Below are 22,007 nucleotides of genomic sequence, written 5' to 3'. Positions count from 1 at the left end.
CTAGTTATTTTTAATGCCACTAATCACAGAAATCTTATTTTGTAGGTCCATTTATTAGTTTTCCCCACTTTTTTATTACACATTTCTTATCTCACATTGAATACAAATATAAGGGCAGGAGAAACAACAATCCATACCTAACTGTGTTTCTTCTTAGTGGGAAGTTCTAGCAACGTAGTAACAGCAATGCTTATTCAATTTGCAAAACAATGAAGAAATAGTTAAAGTCTTTGTATACCTTGGTTCAAACATCAATCCAAATGGAGACTGCAGCCAAGAAATCAGAGGACTGAGCTAGGAAGGGCAGCAATGAAGGGATTAGAAAATATCATCAAGTGTAAGGATTGTCATTGGAGACCGATCACCATGTATAGGTGTGAAAGCCGGTCAGTTAAGAAAGCCGAAAGGTAAAAAATGATTCATTTGAAATGTGTTGCTGGAGGAGAGCTTTGTGATAACTTGGACTGCCAGAAAGACAAACAAGTGGGTCCTAGATCAAATCAAGCCTGAACTATATCTGGAGGCAAAAATGTTTAAACAGGCTTTCCTACTTTGGACACATCATTGAGAAGACGGGATTCTTGGAAAAGACAATGATTCTGGGGAAAACTGAAGGCAGCAGGAAAAGAGGAAGACGAAATACAAGATGGCCTGACTCCTTAAAGGAAGCCACAGGCTTGTGTCTGCAGGAGCGTAGCAGGGCTGTTGAAGACACGACATTTTGGAGATCATTCATTCATAGGGTCACCATAAGAGACAAAAAGCTGAAGGCAACACTGTTATACTTGCAGGATTTTCCATTCATTGCAAGCTCAGTACTAGACCCCGTCAGCAAAGGTTCATACTTCTGCTTGGCCTTAGTCTTACTATGTTTGTCACAACTTCTCATACTTAGATCCCATTTCTACGATGAGATTATTATTAAGGTCCTTCCACACATTTATGACAATATCGAAATTATACTTTACAAGGTTAAAGTGTTGTGTGCATGATCAAATAGCAGAAATGTACTTTGTAATCAACTGAAAATTATGATCTTGTGAATTTTCCACTTAAACCAGAACACTTTTATACAAACTTCAGTTAAACGAGTTCACGTACGGCATTTTAAAATATGTGGCTTGCAAATAACAGTTGTCAGGTCATGGTAATGTTAATGGGAGTTTAGGAATTTATCCTCACATATTTTTGCAGGTTTATTATTTCTCCTAGTCTATATTTATGCAATTGAGTGGAAACAAGAGCACTTTTTAAAAAATCAGTAACAGATTGTTCCCCAAATATAGTACTTTTTGTGCTTATTTTAAACTAAGTGTTAAGTCAGGGTTGTTATGATAGTAATGTCTATTTTAACAAGGGAGTTTCACTACAATTGTCTTATATGGTCATCATGACAAGGAAAAGTCTTTCTGCATGGTTGCTAATATCAAAATGAAAGGTCCCTACCTATATTACAGTTTTACATGTAACTGCATATTCTGTCTGAAAGGATGACTAGAATGTCTAATATCATGGTGTGAGGCTAGTGGTGAGAGCAAGGTCCCTCTCATGGGAGTGCCGTCCCTTCCACTCTCTGCCGACAAGGAGGTGCAAACACCACCCATTCCCCCTCCAAGGAAGATAAAACCACCTGAGGCAAACTTGGGAAACGTGGAAGAGAAATTGAAGGGGATGACCCTTGGAGGAGGTGGGAATATTCTGGCGGGAAAGGAACAACAGCCCCAGGTGGAGGTGGAGCTGGGGGATATAAAAAGGGGAGAGGAGAGTCTACCCCAGGGTTGTGAGTGCATTTGGCTGGAAGACCCGTGGACAGGAAAAGTGGAAAAGCTGAGGGTCCTGAGGGAAGATGCCTGGAGGAGGAGTGAAAACACCCCAAAGCCCTCTTATTGGGGGGGAGAGTGTGAGATGAAGGAGTGGAGGAAGAAGTTGAGGGAGGAAAAGGAGAAGGTGGAGAGAGAGAGGATGGAGAGAGAGAGGAGAGAGAGGTTAGAATGGCTGATGATGCAGCAGCAGTGGAAAGGTCCTTTGGGAGACTATGACTGGAGGATGCCTCCACAAGAGACTGGATCTGGGATGGACAGATGGCTGGGATGAAGATACAGTACCCTTATTGGAAAGAGAGGATGGACAATTCTTAAACACAGACTTTACCTTGGACTGGCCGGGTCCCTGGAATACCCAGGACACTAATCTGTTCAAAGTTGAGGACTGGAAGCCCCCTCCTAACCCGTTGTTAGAGGGAGAAAACGTTTGTAATACGTTTGTAGACATAGGCTGTTTGTTGAATAGTCAAATAAATGTGACACCAATTTCTAAACCAAGGAAGTCTGTCAATTTATTTGAACAAAAAGCAGAGCCAGGACCCGAACCCTCACACATGGTCTCCAAAATTTTTGCCTCACTGTAACTAAAGCTAGGGGTGGGGAGGGGACATAGTTGCACTACAACCCACAGAACCCCCCAGCTAGCATGGCTTAGCTGTAATGGCTGAAGGATTGTGGGAGTTGATGTCATAAAAAGGAACCTTCCCAAGCTGTTCCAGTAATCATTTCCATATCAGTGCACTTGTCAGGAATAAAACTCTTTCATATCTACCAAGGAAAACAAGGTCCCCTAGACCACAAGTGTAAAACTACTGGGACAAGGTACTCACAAACAGAAATTATACATAGGGCAATGAATAATTTAATACCCAGTGATAAATAGAAAGAGATAAAATTGAACTTTGAAACTACTGGCTAAAATCTTGTTGTTTAGCAGACTAAATTAGACTAGAGTAGGCCTATTAAATCAACTTTTTTATGCTGAAGTCATAGTTAGAGTAGGCCCATTTGAATCAATGGAACTTGAGGAGTTAACTCACTATATCTCCATTGATTCAGTGGGCCTACTCTAGTGTGATTCACTACACTAAGCAACAGGATTTTAAAGAAGAAAATACAGATAACATAATCCACCATAAACGTGTGTGGCTTTGTTAATGTTTATATGAAAGGACTCGCTGCAGTGGTATACTTGCCTACAATTATGCTGAACATTTAACCATAGCTTTCAGTGGTTTTCCATGTGAACTCATCTCTCCCAGTCTGTGATTGTAAACATATTTTAGAGGGAATGAATCCTATTGAAAAGCACTGGGATTTATTTCTGAATAACTATGCCTAGGGGGGAAAATTCAAAGCTTGCTGGTTTTGAAATACTGCATATGATGCTGCAGTAGCAATCACGTAGGTCAACAAGTCAATAATAAATTTCTGCAGACATACGTGGAATAAGAATACTTCGACACAGGAGCACTGCAGAGGCATTGCTTTTCCACAGGTGTCTGAAAGTGATAATCAAACAGATATTCTACAGAGCAATCTGGTCTGAAAAGAACGATGGAATGTAATCAGCTCTTCAAGACAGGGCAAAAGTACTGTAAAAGATATGGATTATGCACTGTTGATACTGGCATCTTCCCTGTCATTTAGTCTGTAAAGTTTCACTCAGTAGCTTCAGTGACTGTCAGTAACTTCTCACCTATATATTAAATGGCACTTCTGTGAGGGTTGTATGGGGGGTTAGGGAGTGTTTGTTTGCTTTTTTAAACTACTGTCACTTCCAGGGATTTCTTCCACAGGGTGGGGTTTAGTGCTATAGTACTTTAAGTGGGAAAATCATTCCATATTAGAAGTTTCCAGGCATAAGTTTTTAGTTACCTTACAATTAAAAAAAAAGTCTCCAGAAACAAAAAAGAAAAAAAAGGAAAAAAGAAAAGAAAAAAAGTGGATTTCTAAGTGATTTCTTCCCTCTCCCCACACACACAGACTTATGTTATGTTTTCAGCCTGTGTTGGGTCTCTGCATTCCATTCCCACACAACACTCAGTTAAATCCAAAGAGGGAGACAAAAAACTCTTCACAGTGTGCTGCCTAAACTCCACAGCACAGCCAGGCCTTCCTGCTGCACATTTGACCACCACCAATTCGGGTACTTTCTCTTTCTTGCAGTAACAGGATTCCTGGAAAGCCTCATGCTCTTCTCAGACTAACTAGAATGCAGGGGTGAATGGTTGGCCTATTTTAAGAATTTAATGACACCATCCCATTAGTCCTTAAATAATGAGTTAATAAAGGTTATAGTTCTTTAAAAAGAGGTTAATATGATACAGATAGCAGCACACAAATATAAACAAAAGCAATGATAATCCTGTTGATACTTTTGTACGCCATCCGAAAGGACACAAAAGTATACAGATACATACAAAATGCACCAGCTTTTGGAATCACTGTCTCTTCATCAGGTCAGATTTAAAAATAGCAGGTGTGAGGAAGGGGGGGGGGAGGAAGTGAAATAGATGTTGGTGGGCTCTTGCAGTTTGTACATTGTTCCAGAATGTAACAGAAGTGGGATGTGGATGTGTAAATGTAAAATGACTCTCAAATCACAAACCTTTGCACATTTACTTAAGAGTAACCCACAATAAATTCATGGGGCTTGCATCTATGCGCAGAATTGAGCTCTTACTCTGTTAAGTACTGGATGGGTGTCCTATACATATCAGAAATAATGGAGAAAACTAGAGATGATGTGGAAGCTCATATGAAGTCCCAGTGCCCCAGAAGAACTAGCTGTAAATGGAGTAAAAGTGGTTCTGATAGCTGGGATAACAACTTTGCTTCCACCAGACAAGAATGTAGGCAAGGCTAAGTACTTTCAACCATGTCAGACAATCACTTCTTCTGAGTCAATACTCCACTAATTGGCTGCCACACTTCAGCATTTCAGGCAGGAGACTTTTGTTTTTGTTTTTTACTTTTTCCAGCTATAAATGCCAAAGATAAAATTGGGAATATTTTACATACTGTACAATGCTTGCTGTGGCCTTTCCTCTTAAAGGAGAAAGGGAGCAAGAAACTGGAAATATGCTTATAAAAACTGTAAATTTTAAAAAGTTCTCATCAAAAAAAATGAACCAAATGAAATTATTATCCATCTGTAGCCATTGTGTAGAAGAAAAAACAATGAAAGACTCTCCACTGCAATTCAAAGAGTCAATAAACTCTATTCATCTATGTAGCTGTTCAGAATCAAGGAGCTGTGTCCCACAAAAATGGCATAGAGGGCCAATGTTATGTTTTGTGATGTGAAAACATTTTGAAATGTAATGAATCCAAACCTTAAAAATCATTTTCCCATCAGCCTAACCAATGCTGTCCTACTCAACACCAAAGGGTTTATTCAGAAAAGTAATATATGAAACCCAATCTGTTCCAAACTGCAAAACATATTTCTTCATCATTTCCGATTCACAAGTAGAACCATGTTCTCAAACATTTGGCAATAGGAACAATCTTATTGTGTTTTATCAGAAGCACATAGGAAAATGCCTTATAGTAAGTCAGATCCTTGGTCCATCTAGCGCTGCATTGCCAGGCTCAATCCAATTCGTTACAGGCAGTGGCTCTCCAGCACTTCATGCAGGACTTTTTTTTTCCAGCCCTGCCTGGAGATGTCACAGATTAAACCTGGGACTTTCTGCATGTAAAGCATGTGCTCTGTTGCTGGGCTATATTTTCTGTCCCAAATTTATCCTGTACTGGCCTTAAAGACCAATATAGATATCACCTCTTCCCCTGGGACCCAGAATTGTCATATGGTTCTGTTTTCAAATGTGGTCCTACATCAGCTCTCACTGATATCTCCTCTTGGTATTGCCAATTAAAATAGGCTGTTTACTAGAAGGAACTTTTATCAAGATGCAGAATCTGATAATTTTAGATGATAAAAATGTAATACCTCACAGAACTGTTGTGAGTCATCCTGACAATTTTACTATAAGTGTGGCTTATAAACAGTATTAGTTAAATACATTTCTAAAAGATGAAACATAAAGGCTTTTCATTCTGACTGTTTACATTTGTATTTATGCACTACAGTGAGCCAATGCAAAATTCTTAAAATGGTTGGAATAGTACACCATAGTTAATTATATGATTCTACGAAAAGCAAGAGACTATAATCAGGAAACACAATAGGAATATTAGAATCTTACTTTTCAAGCTACATGCCAATGAAAATCATCTCAGTTTGTGCAGGCAAAAACCAATTCAGGAAGAGCATAAGGGAAGACATAAAGGTATATTTGTTAGGCTGGAAATTCAGTACTATGTTAGTTACGATAGTAAGAAAAACCAAAATTACAACACTCAAGTAACTGTCCACCCCAAGCACTTACTAGCCTAATACATCTTGTACAGTACATCCTATTGCAAGATCAAGAGGAGGAACATCCTATTGCAAGATTAGGGCAGGGAAGCCACTAGCTTTTCTACTCAAATAGGATATCATCAGAGTGCAAGAAAGTTACTTTTTGAACTACAGTTCCTAGAATACCCCAGCCACCCACTTCTGGGAGTTGTAGTCTTGAGAAGCAACGCCTTTAAGCCTTGCATGTGCTGTTGGTCTCCTTTTTATATTTTTTCAACTTTTCAAATGTTTTATTAAAAAAAGTTTTTAAAAACATAAAGCAAAAACATTTCTGCATTACATGCATTACTTGTTTCCAGTAAGCACTGAAATACATTTCTCTTAAACAAAATATTCCACCATGCCACCTTCACCCTTGGGGCTAGGTTCTCCTTTTGATATTCTTACATTTCATTCTGCCCCATTTCTCTCCAGAAACACATTTTAGACTGACTGAAATTCTTATCCTTTTGATTTTCACACTGAGACCAAAAAAATGTCCCACTTCCTCATGGGAAAACCATTTCTTATTGGCTCTAGGTTTAGAATAAAGGATTTTATTAATTTTTCCGTGAGAATTATTAGATTTCAGGGGTCTATGCTCTGGGAATGAGTTCGCCTTAAAATGGCTTCCCTTAGCTTGCGCCTGACTGAGGTAACTTTTGTTTTTACTGGATTTACTGTTGTCCCACACTTTCCTACTAAATTTTACCTCAGAAAATCGAGAATCTCTGATCTCACTAATAGAATAAGCATATTCAGATGCCTGCAGCACATTTTTAAGATCCTTGTCCTTGACCAGATAATGCAATTTCCCTGGTAAAATTGTATACAATTGTTCTAGTCCAAACACATTTTTCATTTGGTCTAAGGTAGAGACATGTTCCTGTTCCAATCATTTGTTGAGATACTGTGTCAAATGTGCCCCAAGTTGGTAAAAGACTCCTCAAGTTTCTTTGAAATTTATCTAAGTTTCCTTCTGAAGTGCTCTGAATTAATTCCCAATCAGGAATATACCATCTTTCTATAAGCATCAAAATCTCTAGCTTGCTCCAGAGGCATCTGTGAATAAAGCTCAGATAAAACTCCACTTATTTGTGATCTTAACATTATCATCCTCTCATCATCTTTAACCTCAAATCCCAACAAGCTCTCTGAAATGAAATCAGGAAAGATTCAGGACAATCCCCCTTCCGATATTGGGGAATTTTCTTTAGGTCAATTTTTGAAAGATTTCCCTCACTGGAATTATTATTATTATTATTATTATTATTATTATTATTATTAGTAGTAGTAGTAGTAGTAGTAGTAGTAGTAGTAGTAGTAGTAGTAGTAGTAGTAGTTGTTGTTGTTGTTGTTGTTGTTGTTCTTGTTCTTGTTCTTGTTCTTGATCTTGATCCTGTTCTTGTTGCTGTTGCTGTTGTTAGCAGCTAATTCCAATTTCTTCATCTTAATTTGGAATTGCATTTCCCTTTTTCTGTGCTCAAATTCCCTTTTCCTTTCAAGTTCTCTGATCTTTTCTTTTTCCAACTCTAGCTCAAATTCCCTTTTCCTTTCAAGTTCTCTGATTTTTTTCCAATTCTAATTGGTTTTTCATAGCTTGCTCCTGTAATTGGGTTTTCAAAGCTAGCTCCTTCAGTTTAAATTCTTGTTCTAGTTTCCATTTTTCAAAATGTTGGGAGCTTTTAATATTTTCTCCCTCTGAGCAATCAATACAGGTCCCTCGGTCTCTTCCTCACTCTGAATTTGAGGGTTTCCATTTACCTCACTACTGTGGAGTTCAGTCTGTGCCTCCATAACTGACTTTTTACTTCTTTTGGGTGGCATAAACAATACAAGTTCTTATTAACCTGGACTGGTTCTTTTCCCTCACAAAAGCCAAAAGTACAAGCCTTTTTTTTTCTCTTTCAGTGGCTTTCCTTGTAACTAGCTTGCGCTTTTCCAAGCAGCCGGCCTCATTAGCACAATATTTCTCTGTCTGGGCAATTCTTATCTCCAGATACAAGAACAGCTTCTGCTTAGCTTTTATTATCCCCTCAGATACATCCTGACCTAGGCTTCCACTCTATCTGCCACTGGCGTTTACCCTCAGAGCTCCGGATTTTGAGCTAGCCACTAGGTCTTGTAAATCCTGAGGTAAAAAATGGTTTCTCCTGAGTAGGTATTTTCCTTCTCTTAGGATTTCCCAGATCTGGGTCCTGAAGCCCCAAAACTAAGTCTTCACCGAGACTCTAACGGGTAACCACTTCTTACCACAGATTGTAACCACCCTCTAGCTAGGAATACCTTTAAACTCAAGCTCATTCAACTTTTCATTGGATTGCTTCAAATCCTACCGCTGCCACCAATTTGTCATGATCCCACGTGGCCCCTGCTTGTTTCACCAAACTAGGAACTCACGCTATTACATATTGATACAGGTGTTGACAGAACAAGCAATGTCGTTAACTCTTAAACATTCTCCTTTATCCACTCTCAACCACCACTCTCCCGCCCAGACTTCAAAACTCTCTTTCTCTGACTTAACTCCCCATCTAACACTCTAACTCCTCCTCCTCCTGTTGAGTCTCTTATACCTTGTGACTCTGCCCCTCTAACATTCCCATTAGTCTATGCAGATGGCATGTGAATATTCATGACCTGAGTAGATGCCACAGATATTATTTTCAAATACATGATAAGCCTCAACAAATCATTTCACTGCATCTGTAAAGAATTTTGAATATTTCAGTCTGAAAGAGTCAAGTTGTGATATTGTCAGACTGATGGGACTCTGCCCACATTCTAACCATACATCCCGACCTATTTGCACCATTAACTGGACTAGACTCATAGTTTTCATTTTTCAAATTAAAGAACCAAGAGATGAGACAAAATGTACAAAACCAGAGAGTCACAACCCAAACTACAGTTTGGAAAGTTATCACACATGACAACCACCTGAAGTTGGCTTATGTAGGCCTGCCCAGTTTCTCCCTCCTAGCTGCTTCCTCACTTCAACTGAACTGGTGTAGGCCAGTATTATTAGACCTCTAGGTGAGAGTTCAGATGAGTTGAGCAGAATAATAGAACAATTGAGTTGGAAGGAGCCTATAAGGCCCCTGCTCAATGCAAGAATCCAAATCAAAGCAGATCTGACAGATGGTTGTCCAATTTTCTCTTCAATGCCTTCAGCACTGGCATGCTCACCACCTCCTGAGGTAATTGATTCCATCGTTGTACTGCTCTAACAGTTAAGAGGTTTTTCCTGATATACATCCTAAATCTGGTTTCTTGTAGCTTGAGCCCATTATTACACGTCCTGCACAGAGGGATGATCAAGAACAGATCCTCCCCCTCCTTGAAAGGTATAACTATCTTTCAGGTATTTGAAAAGTGCTATCATATCTCACCTCAGCCTTCTTTCCTCAAGGCTAAACATGCCCAATTCTTTCAGTCTTTCCTCAATGGTCTTGGTTTCCATTCCCCTAATCATCCTTATCGTCCTCCTCTGAACTTGCTCTAGTTTCTTGCCATCTTTCTTAAGGTGCGATGTCCAGAACTGGACACGGTACTCAAGATGAGGCCTAGGTAAAGGTAAAGGTAAAGGCTCCCCTTGATAATTTTTTTTGTCCAGTCATGTTCGACTCTAGGGGGTGGTGCTCATCCCCGTTTCCAAGCCATAGAGCCAGCGTTTTTGTCTGAAGACAATCTTCCGTGGTCACATGGCCAGTGCGACTTAGACATGGAACACTGTTACCTTCCCACCGAGGTGGTCCCTACTGATCTACTTGCATTTGCATGCTTTCGAACCACTAGGTTGGCGGGAGCTGGGACAAGTGACGGGCGCTCACTCCGTCACGTGGATTCGATCTTATGACTGCTTGGTCTTCTGACCCTGCAGCACAGGCTTCTGCGGTTTAGCCCACAGCGCCACCATGTCCCTCGCGCCACCACGTCCCTCAAGATGAGGCCTAACCAGTTCTGAATGGGGGGGGGACTAGTACCTCACAGGATTTGAAGACTATCTGCTAATGCATCCTAAAATAAAATGTGCCTTTTTTTGCAGCCACCTTGCAGTGTTGGTTCATATTCAGCTTGTGAGCTATAACAATTCCAAGATCCTTCTCAATCATAGTATTACTGAACCAAGTCCCCTCATCTGCATTTGTTTTTCCCCTAGATGTAGAACTTTGCATTTATCCCTGTTAAATTTCATTCGGTTGTTTTCAGCCCAATGCTCATGCCTATCAAGACATTTTTTCCTGTCTTCCAAGGTATTGGCGATTTCACCCAGTTTTCTGTTATCTGCAAATCTGATAAGTATTCCCTGTATCCACCTGACAGTTGTTCTATCCAGCCCGCACCTAGTTACTTTGTTAATTAGATTATCATGGGGCACTGTGTCAAAGGCTTTGCTGAAGTCAAGATAATTACACCTACAGCATTCCCGCTGTCTACCAGAGAGGTTACCTAATCAAACAATGAGATAAGAGTAATCTGTCAGGATTTTTTTAACAAATCCATGTTGGCTTCTAGTCATTACTGCAGTTTTCAAGGTGCTTCTAGAATGACTGCTTTATCATCTGCATCAGAATTTTCCCTGGGATTGCTATCAGTCTGACTGGTCTGTACAGTAGTTCCCTGGTTCCTCGTTTTGCACTTTTGGAAGATGTTAGCTCTCCTCCAGTCATCCAGCACTTCACCCATCCTCCAGGATTTCAAGATACTGTAATAATAGATAGTGGTTCTGTGATCTCTTCAGCCAGTTTCTTAATATCCTTCGATGCAGTTAATCTGGCCCCAGGGATTTCAACTCAGTCCAAGAGTACCTTGCTATTTTAAATATATGTTTTGTCAGGGTTTGGTTCTGTTTAAGAAGAGGGAGTTAAATTTTAATATTGTAAATGTAGTGCAGAGGCATGAGTGTAGTAGAGAGAATACCAATGTAATGACTTACAGCATGCAGGTGAAGCAAGATGTTGTATTGTTTGATTGTAAATGAGACTAGCTGTGAATGGAGAAATGGGATTGGCTGTCCTCAGTATAAATGTGGCTGAGACAGTAGAGATGTTACCACACAGTTGTAAGTCTGGTGTTCATATACTTTCCATGTCTATGCTCTGAATGTTACTATGTTACTATGCCAAATGTTCTTTACTCTGTATATATGTAAATATGTTATGCCATAATCAATATAATATATTCTAAGTATAAAGAACTCTCTCATGTTGTTTCTCCAAACGTCTTAATCTCTAAATCGCTCTATATCTCAGGCTTCTGCTAATGTTATAGTGGGATTTAACCAGACTCTAGGAACCTTTCTAGAGGCCTGTGCCTTGTTTACACTCCAGAGTTCTGGCCCCACGCTGACATGTTTATCAATCTCAAGCTGCAGTCCTATCCCCTTCCTTTGTACTTCACATTGCCTGGAGGAGCATAGATTGTCTTTTAGGAGAAGACCAAGCTGAAGTAGAAACTGAGCACTTCTGCTTTTTCTTTGTCATCTGTTATCATTTTCCCATCCCCACTAAGTAGCTGACCCACTGTTTCTTTTCTCTGTCATTTGTTATGCACATACCTGAAGAATGCTTTTTTGTTGCTTTTAGCATCTCTTGCTAACCTCAGCTCATTCTCAACTTTCGCCTTCCTAACGCCATCCTTACAATTCTTTGCTACTTGCATGTGCTTTTCCTTTGTAGCCTCGCCTTCTTTCCACTTCCTATGTGTCCTATTTTATTTTTAGGTCCTCTCTGAGCTTTTTGTGAAACCACATTGGGTTTTTGTTTGTTTTGTTTAGGGTTTTTTCTTTCTTTCTGTTTTCCACCTTTTTTCTTGTTGGAATAGTTTGTAGTTGTGCCTCTATAAGTTCATTTTTAACAAACTTATGCCCATCTTGGATTCCTTTTTTTTAATTACAATTGCCTAGCATAATACCTTACATATCATTGCTCCGAGTTTATTAAAATTAGGTCTCCTAAAACCCAGTGCATACATGCAGTTATGCTCTGCATTTGTTACTTTTGAAATAAAAAACTCAAGTAAAAGATAGTCATTTTCTCCCTGAGTTCCTCTTGGTGTCACTCCTTCCACCAAGTTATTTCTATTGGTTAAGATCAATTTCAGGATAGTTACTCCTTTGGTTTCTTCCTCCACTTTTCGTAGGAGAAAATTATCAGCCACACAAGTCAGAAATTTCTTGGAATATTCATATTTGGCAGAATTGGTCTCCCAACTGATATCAGGATAACTGAAATCTCCTATGACTAGTACATCATGTTTTCTTTTAAATTCTTGCAAATTGTTTTTCAAAAGTTTCAACTGTATCTCCTTCTTGATTGGATCTTCAATAGTAAACTCTAACTACCATGTTCTTTTTTTTTTTTTTTGCCCCAGTTATATTAACCCAGATGCTCAAAATGGACTGAGCTCATCCTCCTGTATTTCTACACAGGAATATGTTTTTTGACATACAGTGGTGCCTCAACTTAAGAATGTCCCTGGTTGCGAAAATTTCAAGATACGAAAAGCTCCAGCCGCAAAATATTACTTTGACTTGCGACCAGAACTTCGAGTTACAAAAAAAATGCGGGGGAGGCGGGAAAAGCACAAAATCTGAACTTTCAATTGACCGTTGGCCAGCGAAGAGGCTGCTTGTCTGCTACCTCGCTCGCCCCACCGGTTAGAAAGTGGATAGGGAGAGAGTCTTCAGACTACCTGGTATTGCCTGGTACTGTACAGTACTGCCTGGTACTGCACTGTACAGACTGTATTTTATTTGGCTTTTTTTAATTTTTGATTTTTGGATTGTTGACTTTTTTTTAAACAGAGAGACTGCCTGTTCTGGGTGAGTACATACACTGTACAGGGTTTTTTGCAGCTTGTTTGGGGGGTAGGGGTACGTGGCGGGCATATGATCTGTGCTCTGATGGGTCTTGCAGTGTGGATTTAAAATTTGAAAAGTAGACTGTAATATTAAATTAAAAATAAATGTGAAAATTAGACTGTAATTTTAAAATGTAAAATTTATTTATTTATTTTTGCATTCTGTGGTTTCTAGGTTTTGTGTACTGCGACCTCTCTGTTGTTTTAAAATGCGTGGGTTTAAAATGTTGCTTCAAAGTCTTCCCCCCCCCCCTTTTGGGGATCTGTTTGCTGTAATAATGGTTAATGGTTGTTGATGCAGGCAGGCTGTAAAATGCAATTTAGACTCTCTTTTTGTGATGAGGAGTTCTGTGCTGGAATAATGCTTGCTGGATTCTGTGGCTCCTAGGGTTTGTGTACTGTGACCTATCTTTTGTTTTAAAATGTGTGTGTTTAAAATGTGACTCCAAAGTCTTTTTGTTTTAAAATCAGAACATTTTCTGTGAGGGGCTGTGGTGCTTGCTGATGCAGGCAGGCTTTCAAATGCAGTTTAAAATGGAGTCTACTGTAGACTCAAGGCTCTCCCCCACCCACCCATTGTCTTAGCTCTCTCTCCCTCTATGCTCTCTTTTTGTGATTAGGAGTTCTGTGCTGGAATAATGCTTGCTGGATTCTGTGGCTTTATTTATTTATTTATTTATTTGTTTGTTTGTTTGTTTTGTTTTATTTTATTTTATTTTATTTTATTTTATTTTATTTTATTTTATTTTATTAATTTATATGCCACCCACACTACCCAAAGGTCTCTGGGCGGCTTCTAGGGTTTGTGTACAGTCATGGCTCCAAAGAAAGAACAGAGCAAAGGCAAAAAAATCATCTCCATTGAAACAAAAAAGGACATAATCAAAAAGCATGAAGATGGCATGCGTTTGTCTGAGCTGGCTGCTGAATTCAAGATGGCAAAGTCAACCATCGGCACCATCTTAAAGAAGATGTCTTGAAAGACATTGGTGTGGCAAAAGGAGTCACAATCCTAGCAAAGGACAGGCCACCCCTGATGGAAGAAGTGGAAAAACTTTTACTGGTGTGGATGAATGAGAAACAGCTGAAAGGGGAAGCATCAGTGAAGCCATCATTGGTGAAAAAGCGAAGAAGCTGCACAGTGACTTAATGGAAAGAAAACCCTCCAGAAGTGCAGCGCAAGACGAATTCAAAGCCAGCAGGGGGTGGTTTCAAAAGTTCAAAAAGAGAAGTGGCATCCACTGCATTACAAGACATGGGGAGGCTGCAAGTTCTGACCATGATGCTGCAGAAGCCTTCAAGTTGAACTTGCCAAATTCATCAAGGAAGAAGACTACCTCCCCCAGCAAGTCTTCAACTGCGATGAGACAGTGCTGTTCTGGAAGAAGATGCCCAGGAGAATCTACATCACCCAGGAGGAAGAGAAAATGCTGAGCCACAAACCCATGAAGGACAGATTGACCCTTTTGTTCTGTGCCAACGCCACCAGCGATCTGAAGATCAAGCCTCTGCTGGTGTACCACTCCCAGACTCCTCACCCAATCCAGTGAGAGAAACTTAACAAGGCCACACTGCCTGTCATGTGGAAGGCCAACTCAAGAGCTTGGATGACAAGGCAACTGTTTATGGAATGGCTCTATGAAGTCTTTGCACCCACTGTCAAGAAATATCTTTCGGACAACCAGCTTCCTAAGAGGTGCCTTCTTCTGATGGACAATGCCCCGGCACACACTCCATCCTTGGTGGATGATACTGACAAAGATTTCATCGGGGTCCAGTTCCTCCCCCCAAACACAACACCTCTTCTGCAGCCCATGGACCAGCAAGTGATCAGCAACTTCAAGAAGCTGTACACAAAGGCACTCTTCACCAGGTGCTTCAATATCACCGAGGAGATGTCCTTGACCCTGAAAGAGTTTTGGAGGATACATTTCAATGTCCTCCACAGCGTCAGACTCATTGACAAGGCCTGGCAAGATGTCACAACTAGGATCTTGAACTCAGCGTGGAGGAAACTGTGGCCAGAATATGCCACAGACAGTGGCACTGAGGTGACTGATTCACAGGTGGGGAGGGACGTCATTTCCATGGGTGAAGACATGGGTTTGGATGTCGACGAACAGGATGTAGGGGAGCTGGTTGAAGACCATGAAGAGGAGTTGACAACAGAAGAATTTGCAGAACTGCAAACCGAGCAGCAGAAGGCTCTTGTGGAGGAGCATTCCACAGAGGAAAGAGGCACCGCAGGTTAGCAACAAGGAAATAAAATCCATCTGTGAGAAATGGAGCAAGTGCCAGGACTTCTTTGAGAGACACCACCCAAACAGGACTGTGACAGGAAGTGTTTTGCACATGATGAATGACAACGTGGTCAGCCATTTCAGAAAGATTCTGCAACGCAGGATGAAACAGACGAAATTGGACAGATTTTTCACCAGGATGGAGCCTGCAGCCAAGAGACAGCGACAGGGAACCCCTGGAGAAGATGACCCAGAGGAAGGGACCTCTACCTCGCAGTGTCCTAAAAGGTGCTTGGTTTTGTTTAAAATGTGCTTCTTTTTAAATGTGTTCTGTTTAGATGTTCCCCCCCCCCCCTTTCCTGCCCTTTTTGGACCTAAGTTCATCTTACATCAGGAGAATTAAAATTATCTCCCTAGTGGTAGAGTACGGATTAACTGGCTTTGACTTAAGAACGGCCCCTCCACATAAGAATGAAAAACAGCCGGAATGGATTAAATGGTTTTCAATGCAATCCTATGGGAAATGGTCATTCGACTTATGAAATTTCAAGATGTGGCCACCGTTCCAATATGGATTAATTTCGTAAGACGAGGCACCACTGTACTCTGCTACTCCACCTCCCATTCTATTCTTTCTGTTCATTTTGAACAAGTTATATCCTTCAGTTGCTGTAATCCAGTTATGGGAATCATCATAACAAGTTTCAGTTATTCCTATCAAGTCATACTTAGCATATATTTCTGTATATAAAACAACACTTTTTCCTTAAATAATTAGACCAAAAAAATTAGGGTTGTTTTATACACGGAAAGCAGCTACTTTCCCTGCCTTTTGGGAAGCCACGAGGTTTAGCAAAAAACCATCTGAAGCATATTCTATCCTCAAAGCAGAATGAGGTGTCAGAGGTGGAAAAAATCGACTATGCCATTTGAGACTGCACAAGGGAAATCACATTTTTTTTCATGAGTCTTTATGGGCGGGCTTAAAGTGATATCTCACAGCATTCTACAACCTTACTCTGATGAAAGTCTAGATATAGACTAAATTCCATGACCTCTCCTCCACCCAGTGGAGTCCGTTAATGATATGTGTGCAGGACTATCTTGTTTGACTAGAACTTTCTGCTAATTAATTATTTATATGCCTCCAAAGAGCACACAGAACATATCCAGAAAAAAATGTAGCTGTGCCTTACTAAAGATTACACAACAGTTTCAAATTTAAAATATTTATCAGAGGGAGCTTGTTCTCCCATATGATTTCTAAGATCCATATCTTTTTTAACTGGCCAGTTATTTCAATTGCCATCCTTTTCAGATGACAGATCGTAATGTAACTGGAGAAGAATTTTTCTATAGTATCCTGAAACATCTTTCAATTTCTGGTTTATCTTTTTAGAATGTTTCCTATGACACACTTCTGTGAGTTGCCTTTTATTCCGTAAATCTCTTTAGTGATCTGCAGGCACTTAATAACAAATATGTGATGGGACTCTAAAGAACATATCAGTCTTCTGCGAGTGTTGAAATTCCTGAATACCGATGTAAATACCATCAGATCAATCTGTGTTTTGTGTGAATGTGATGAGGCCCAGGGGTATAGGATCCTCTCCACAGGGAACCTTGATTGACTATGGTTCACCTTGTTGCAGAGACAGTCTTATGTGCAAACATCTGCATGGGCAGAAAGTTCTTTTGACAGATATCAGCTGTGCATCAGTTCAAGTGTGGCCAATGAACATGACTGTCTAGGAGGCAGAGCCAGCTACTACATTTTGAAGCCTCTTCAGGCTTCAGTATGTATGAGTACTAAATAAATTAAGATTTTAATTTGTTGTGGGTTTTTTGGGCTGTTTGGCCTTGTTCTGGAGGTTTTTCTTCTTAACGTTTCACCTGTCTCTGTGGTCAGCATCTTCAGAGGACAGGAGTTAGAATTCTGTGTGTGTTCTGGTGTAGTGTGTGGGATAGTTGAGTATTTGTAGCTGTGGCATCAGCTTTTTTCCTTTTCAGGAGATTGGGTGATTATGGTGACCAGGGTGTTTTTTTGTTATGGGTGTGTTGCTGTGATAAAGGAGGAGATGATCTGTCACTCTGTTTGATGGGTATCGTTAGCTAGTCTTTTGTGTGCAGTGATCACCGGTCCTTGTGGCTGCATAGAATTCACTGACCTTTTTGCAGGCTGTATCTTTCAAAAACAAAAAACAACCATTGGATCCCAGCTGTGAAAGCCTTCAAGAATACATAACTTTTCATCTTTTAAAAAAATGTAAATATATGAAATAAAATACAATAATGTATCTGTAGTAGTACTAGATACAACTATTGGCACAAAGTGCAGTATTCATACCTATTTCCCAAACACAGGCAGATACAAAGATGCCTTATACCAGTACAGTAATACCTCAGTTTATGAATTTAATGCATTCTCCGGGATGTTATGTAATGTGAAAAATTCATAAACCGAAACGCAGTTTGCCATAGGAATGGGGGCGGTGCTATAAACCTCCAGGCACAATGCATCCTGGGGAAACTTCCTTCATATTGCCGAAAAAAATCATAAACCCGGGCATTATTTTCAATGGATTTCCATTCATAAACCAAAAATTACGTTAATTGAGGCATTCGTAAACTGAGGTACTACTGTACCTTGCTTGTAGGCTTCCACCAAAGCCTACGTTTGGCTACTGTGGGAAACAGGATGGTCTGGCTAGAGACAGATGGTCCTTGAGATGATTCACTAAGGTTTACCCCCATACTTCTCAGATCAGACTATTTGCTCACTTAGCCTAGTTTAGAACAGTTGACCTGTACACTGCAACTCCCAGAATTTTTTAAAATGTTAGCTGTGTGATTCTGGGAACTACAGTCCAAAAAAAGAGGAAAATTTCTAAGTACCGACCTAACCTGGTACTGGTTTTTGCTACTCACAGGGGCTCTTTAGGGTCTGAAGCACAGATCCTGCCATCACTTCCTACATGATCTGTTTAACTGGAGATGCAAGAATAGAAGAATACTGTATGGGAATTCCTGCATTCAAAAGATATATTTACCACTCAGCTATAGCCCCTCCCCTTCAGTACATGAGCTGCAAATTATCTGCTACTAATACAGTACTAACATAATGTAATTCTCTACCAATCTTCAGTGTAATCCTTCAGCTAATATAGGTACATAGGAACAGAAGCTAGAAAACTGTTACTCATACTGTATTTAGTTCCAAGTGCTCTGGAAGGAGGTCACTGAAACGTTTTCAAATTTGGCTCCCAGATTTGGCTTGCACCTCCCTCCCTAGCTGTAGACTCAGCCTTTTACAACCAGAGGGAAATAGAAACACACGTTAAAAAACAATAACAAACATTGAACTGAAATATACAAAACGAATATTGTCCTGTAAAATATAGGGTGGGGGCACCATCCTTACCTTCCCGGTTCAAAATCCATGGCAGAGATGCGAGGTCTGATTCATACCCGCAAGTGCTGTCTTCAAAGGCACACGAGCCCTTGGGGAGTTCAAGACCCGCTCCAGCTAACTGCAAAGCTAACAAGAGAAGACAAAGCGAGCTCTCAGTTCAGACTAACGGGCCGAAAGAGACGGGCATGGAGGGAACCGTGTCAACTAATCTGCTCTTGAGGAAAGCCGGCGCTGCCCTCCGCGGGTTCACTCAGAAAAACAGGCTTTCCACAGAGGGATGGGACCTGTTGCCAAGAAACAAAAGGGAGAGGGGGAAGCCGGGGACACCGCACAGCCCACAGCTGCAGGACATGGGGGACATTTTTCCTTCCCTCGGCCCCCCACCCCACCCCACCCGGCTGGCCCTCCGTCCCCCCACCCGCTCCTCCTTACCTTGAATGGTGAAGAGATACAGGAGGATCATAGCGGTGGGGCTTGCAATGAAGGTGAAGTGAGGGAGAGAGGGAAAGGCAACGCGGCTCTCCCTGGAGCCGAGGTAAACGAAAGCGCGGGAGGCAGGGGGTTGAGGGAAGAGCCCCGCGGGCGGCCCCTGGGGACGGGAACGGCGAGTCGAGAGAAAACCGCGCGCCCGTTCGCATGTGTGCAAAGGGAAGGCAAAAGTTGGAGCACCAGGCTAGCGAAGTGGAAGGAGCAGCAGCAGCAGCAGCAGAAACAGTTAAAAAGAGAAACGGGGTGGGGTGGGGGGGTGTTGGAGCCCGGATAGGCTCAAGGCGGCTAGTCAACCAGCAGCTGGTCCCAGGATCGAGTGGGAGGAGGGAAGAGCTGCTAAATGGTTATTTGGGCTGGTTTTTTTTTTTTTTTAAACGCCAAGACTCTTCCCACAGGCTCCAAGGAGCAGCCCTTCCCGTCCTCGTCCCTCAGAGAGCCGCTGTGGAAGGATGGAGAGATGGAAGTACATATGCCTGTCGCGACGCTAGAAGAGGCAACGCTGCGCGAAAAACTGTTGCTCCTGGGAGAAAGCATTTCTGCAGAGGCGACCAGAAGTTGAGCGTGGGGGAGGGGAAATTGGCCTGCAGTTCTGAGAGAACTTGCACAGTAGACTGCCAGACAAGCATTTATTTTATTTATTGCATTCAGTGACAGGGAAAACATGGCAGGGGGGTGGGGGTAGTCATTTGTCCCAGATAGCTTTCTTCCTGGAGGGACTGCGTGAAGTCCCTTCAGGAAGAAAGCTATCTGGTACAAAATGCCTAGCCCAAGGTATTTTGCTGACTGAGGGCAGCAGAACAACAAATGGTATCCCTTAACCCACCCAGCCCCTCAGCTCAATGTGTGTGGTATCTAAAGCTGACCAAGTTATTTGGGTTGATGTGGCAGACAATCCAGCAAACGCTCCTGCCTATCCTTGGCAGTACAACATGCCAAACTTTCATGATATCCAGAATGTGTGGCTTGAAACAGCTGCTTCACTCTCCCTAATATGGCCCACCCCTAATATAAAGTGTGAAGCACAGAAAACATCCCAGAAAGGACATGTACCTTTTCTCTCCAGGTTGTCTTTAGGCAGTGGAGGGAACACAATTGCACAACTTAGACCCTGGCCCCACAACTGAAAGGGATGCAATAAAAAAGGCAGAACCAGAAGGCAATAAATCTTTAATTGTAGGTAAACATTACTGGAAAACTGGCTGAAGAAAGGGCTTTACTATCAAAGCCAGAGAGTTCCAGAAAAACCTCTACTTCTGCTTCATTGACTGTGCAAAAGTCTTTGACTGTGTGGACCAGAACAAACTATGGCAAGTCCTTAAAGAAATGGGAGTGCCTGACCACCTTATCTATCTCCTGAGAAACGTATATGTGGGACAGGAAACAACAGTTACAACTGCATATGGAACAACTGATTGGTTCAAAATTGGAAAAGGAGTAGGACAAGGTTGTATATTGTCCCCTGGCTTATTTAATTTATATGCAGAATACATCATGCGGAAGGCTGGACTGGAGGAATCCCAAGCCGGAACTAAGATTGCCGGAAGAAATATCAACAACCTCCTATATGCAGATGATACCACTCTGATGGCAGAAAGTGAGGAGGAACTAAAGAACCTTGTAATGAGGGTGAAAGAGGAGAGTGCAAAAAATGGTCTGAAGCTCAACATCAAAAAAACTAAGATCATGGCCACTGGTCCCATCACCTCCTGAGAAATAGAAGGGGGAAGATATGGAGACAGTGACAGATTTTACTTTCTTGGGCTCCATGATCACTGCAGATGAAAGATGCCTGCTTCTTGGGAGGAAAGCGATGACAAACCTAGACAGCATCTTAAAAAGCAGAGACATCACCTTGCCAATAGAAGTCTGCAAAGTCAAAGCTATGGTTTTTCATGTAGCGATGTATGGAAGCGAGCTGGACCATAAAGCTGACCGCCGAAGAATTGATGCTTTTGAATTGTGGTACTGGAGGAGGCTCTTGAGAGTCCACTTGACTGCAAGGAGATCAAACCTATCCATTCTGAAGGAAATCAACCCTGAGTGCTCACTGGAAGGATAGATCCTGAAGCTGATACTCTAATACTTTGGCCATCTCATGAGAAGAGAAGACTCTCTGGAAAAGACCCTGATGTTGGGAAAGTGTGAAGGCAAGAGGAGAAGGGGACGACAGAGGACGAGATGGTTGGACAGTGTCATCGAAGCTACCAACATGAATTTGACCCAACTCCGGGAGGCAGTGGAAGGCAGGAGGGCCTGGTGTGTTCTGGTCCATGGGGTCACGAAGAGTCAGACACGACTAAATAACTAAACAACAACAATCAAACTAGGAAAATATGGTTTGATCTGATGTGTATCTGCAGTTTATCAAATTGTATTTGCTGGGTGAATAGCTGTACCTGCCCAGATGACAATTTGCTGAAGACAGCAGGGCAGAGAATTCAATTTTCAACAGCAGAAGCTACCTTAAGGTGCTAAAAATGTGTTGACAGGAAACTTCCACCTCTTATTTTATTTAGTTCTCCTTTAGTTCAGACACACAAAGAGGTCAGTTAACAAAAACAATGTACTGTACATTTTCCTCTCATGAACATGTAGAAACTCTCACAGAGAAATCAGTTCCTTAAACAAGGGCAGGTGTAATCCATAATAGCAACAGTGACATATCTCTATACAACTTGGCTAAAAGATTTGTTAATAATAAGGACTTTGAACCAGGATCTCTTTCACCCTGACTCTACTGGTTCATATTCTGGCAAATTGTTGCCCAGAGA

General features: G+C 41.3%; 1 protein-coding gene across 2 annotated transcripts in view; it reads right to left on the bottom strand.

The window, feature by feature from the left end:
- Positions 1 to 19,415, bottom strand: part of MAMDC2 (MAM domain containing 2) — a 93,752-nt gene extending 74,337 nt beyond the window's left edge. The window contains exons 1-2 of one of the 2 annotated variants that reach the window (XR_013541509.1): positions 19,180 to 19,344; positions 18,757 to 18,873 (exon numbers count right to left, since the gene is read on the bottom strand). Coding sequence is in view for 1 of the 2 variants with exons in the window: in XM_072992199.2 (XP_072848300.1) it covers positions 18,757 to 18,873; positions 19,180 to 19,210 (148 nt within the window). In the remaining variant the exon portion in view is untranslated. Of the gene's footprint in view, positions 1 to 18,756; positions 18,874 to 19,179 lie in introns of both variants that reach the window. The other variant, XM_072992199.2, reaches the window with a different exon arrangement.
- Between the last annotated feature and the right edge of the window lie 2,592 nt (positions 19,416 to 22,007).

Source organism: Pogona vitticeps, chromosome 2, assembly GCF_051106095.1.
Source record: "Pogona vitticeps strain Pit_001003342236 chromosome 2, PviZW2.1, whole genome shotgun sequence".
Lineage (NCBI taxonomy): Eukaryota > Metazoa > Chordata > Lepidosauria > Squamata > Agamidae > Pogona > Pogona vitticeps.
This window is presented reverse-complemented; position numbering and strand designations above follow the sequence as displayed.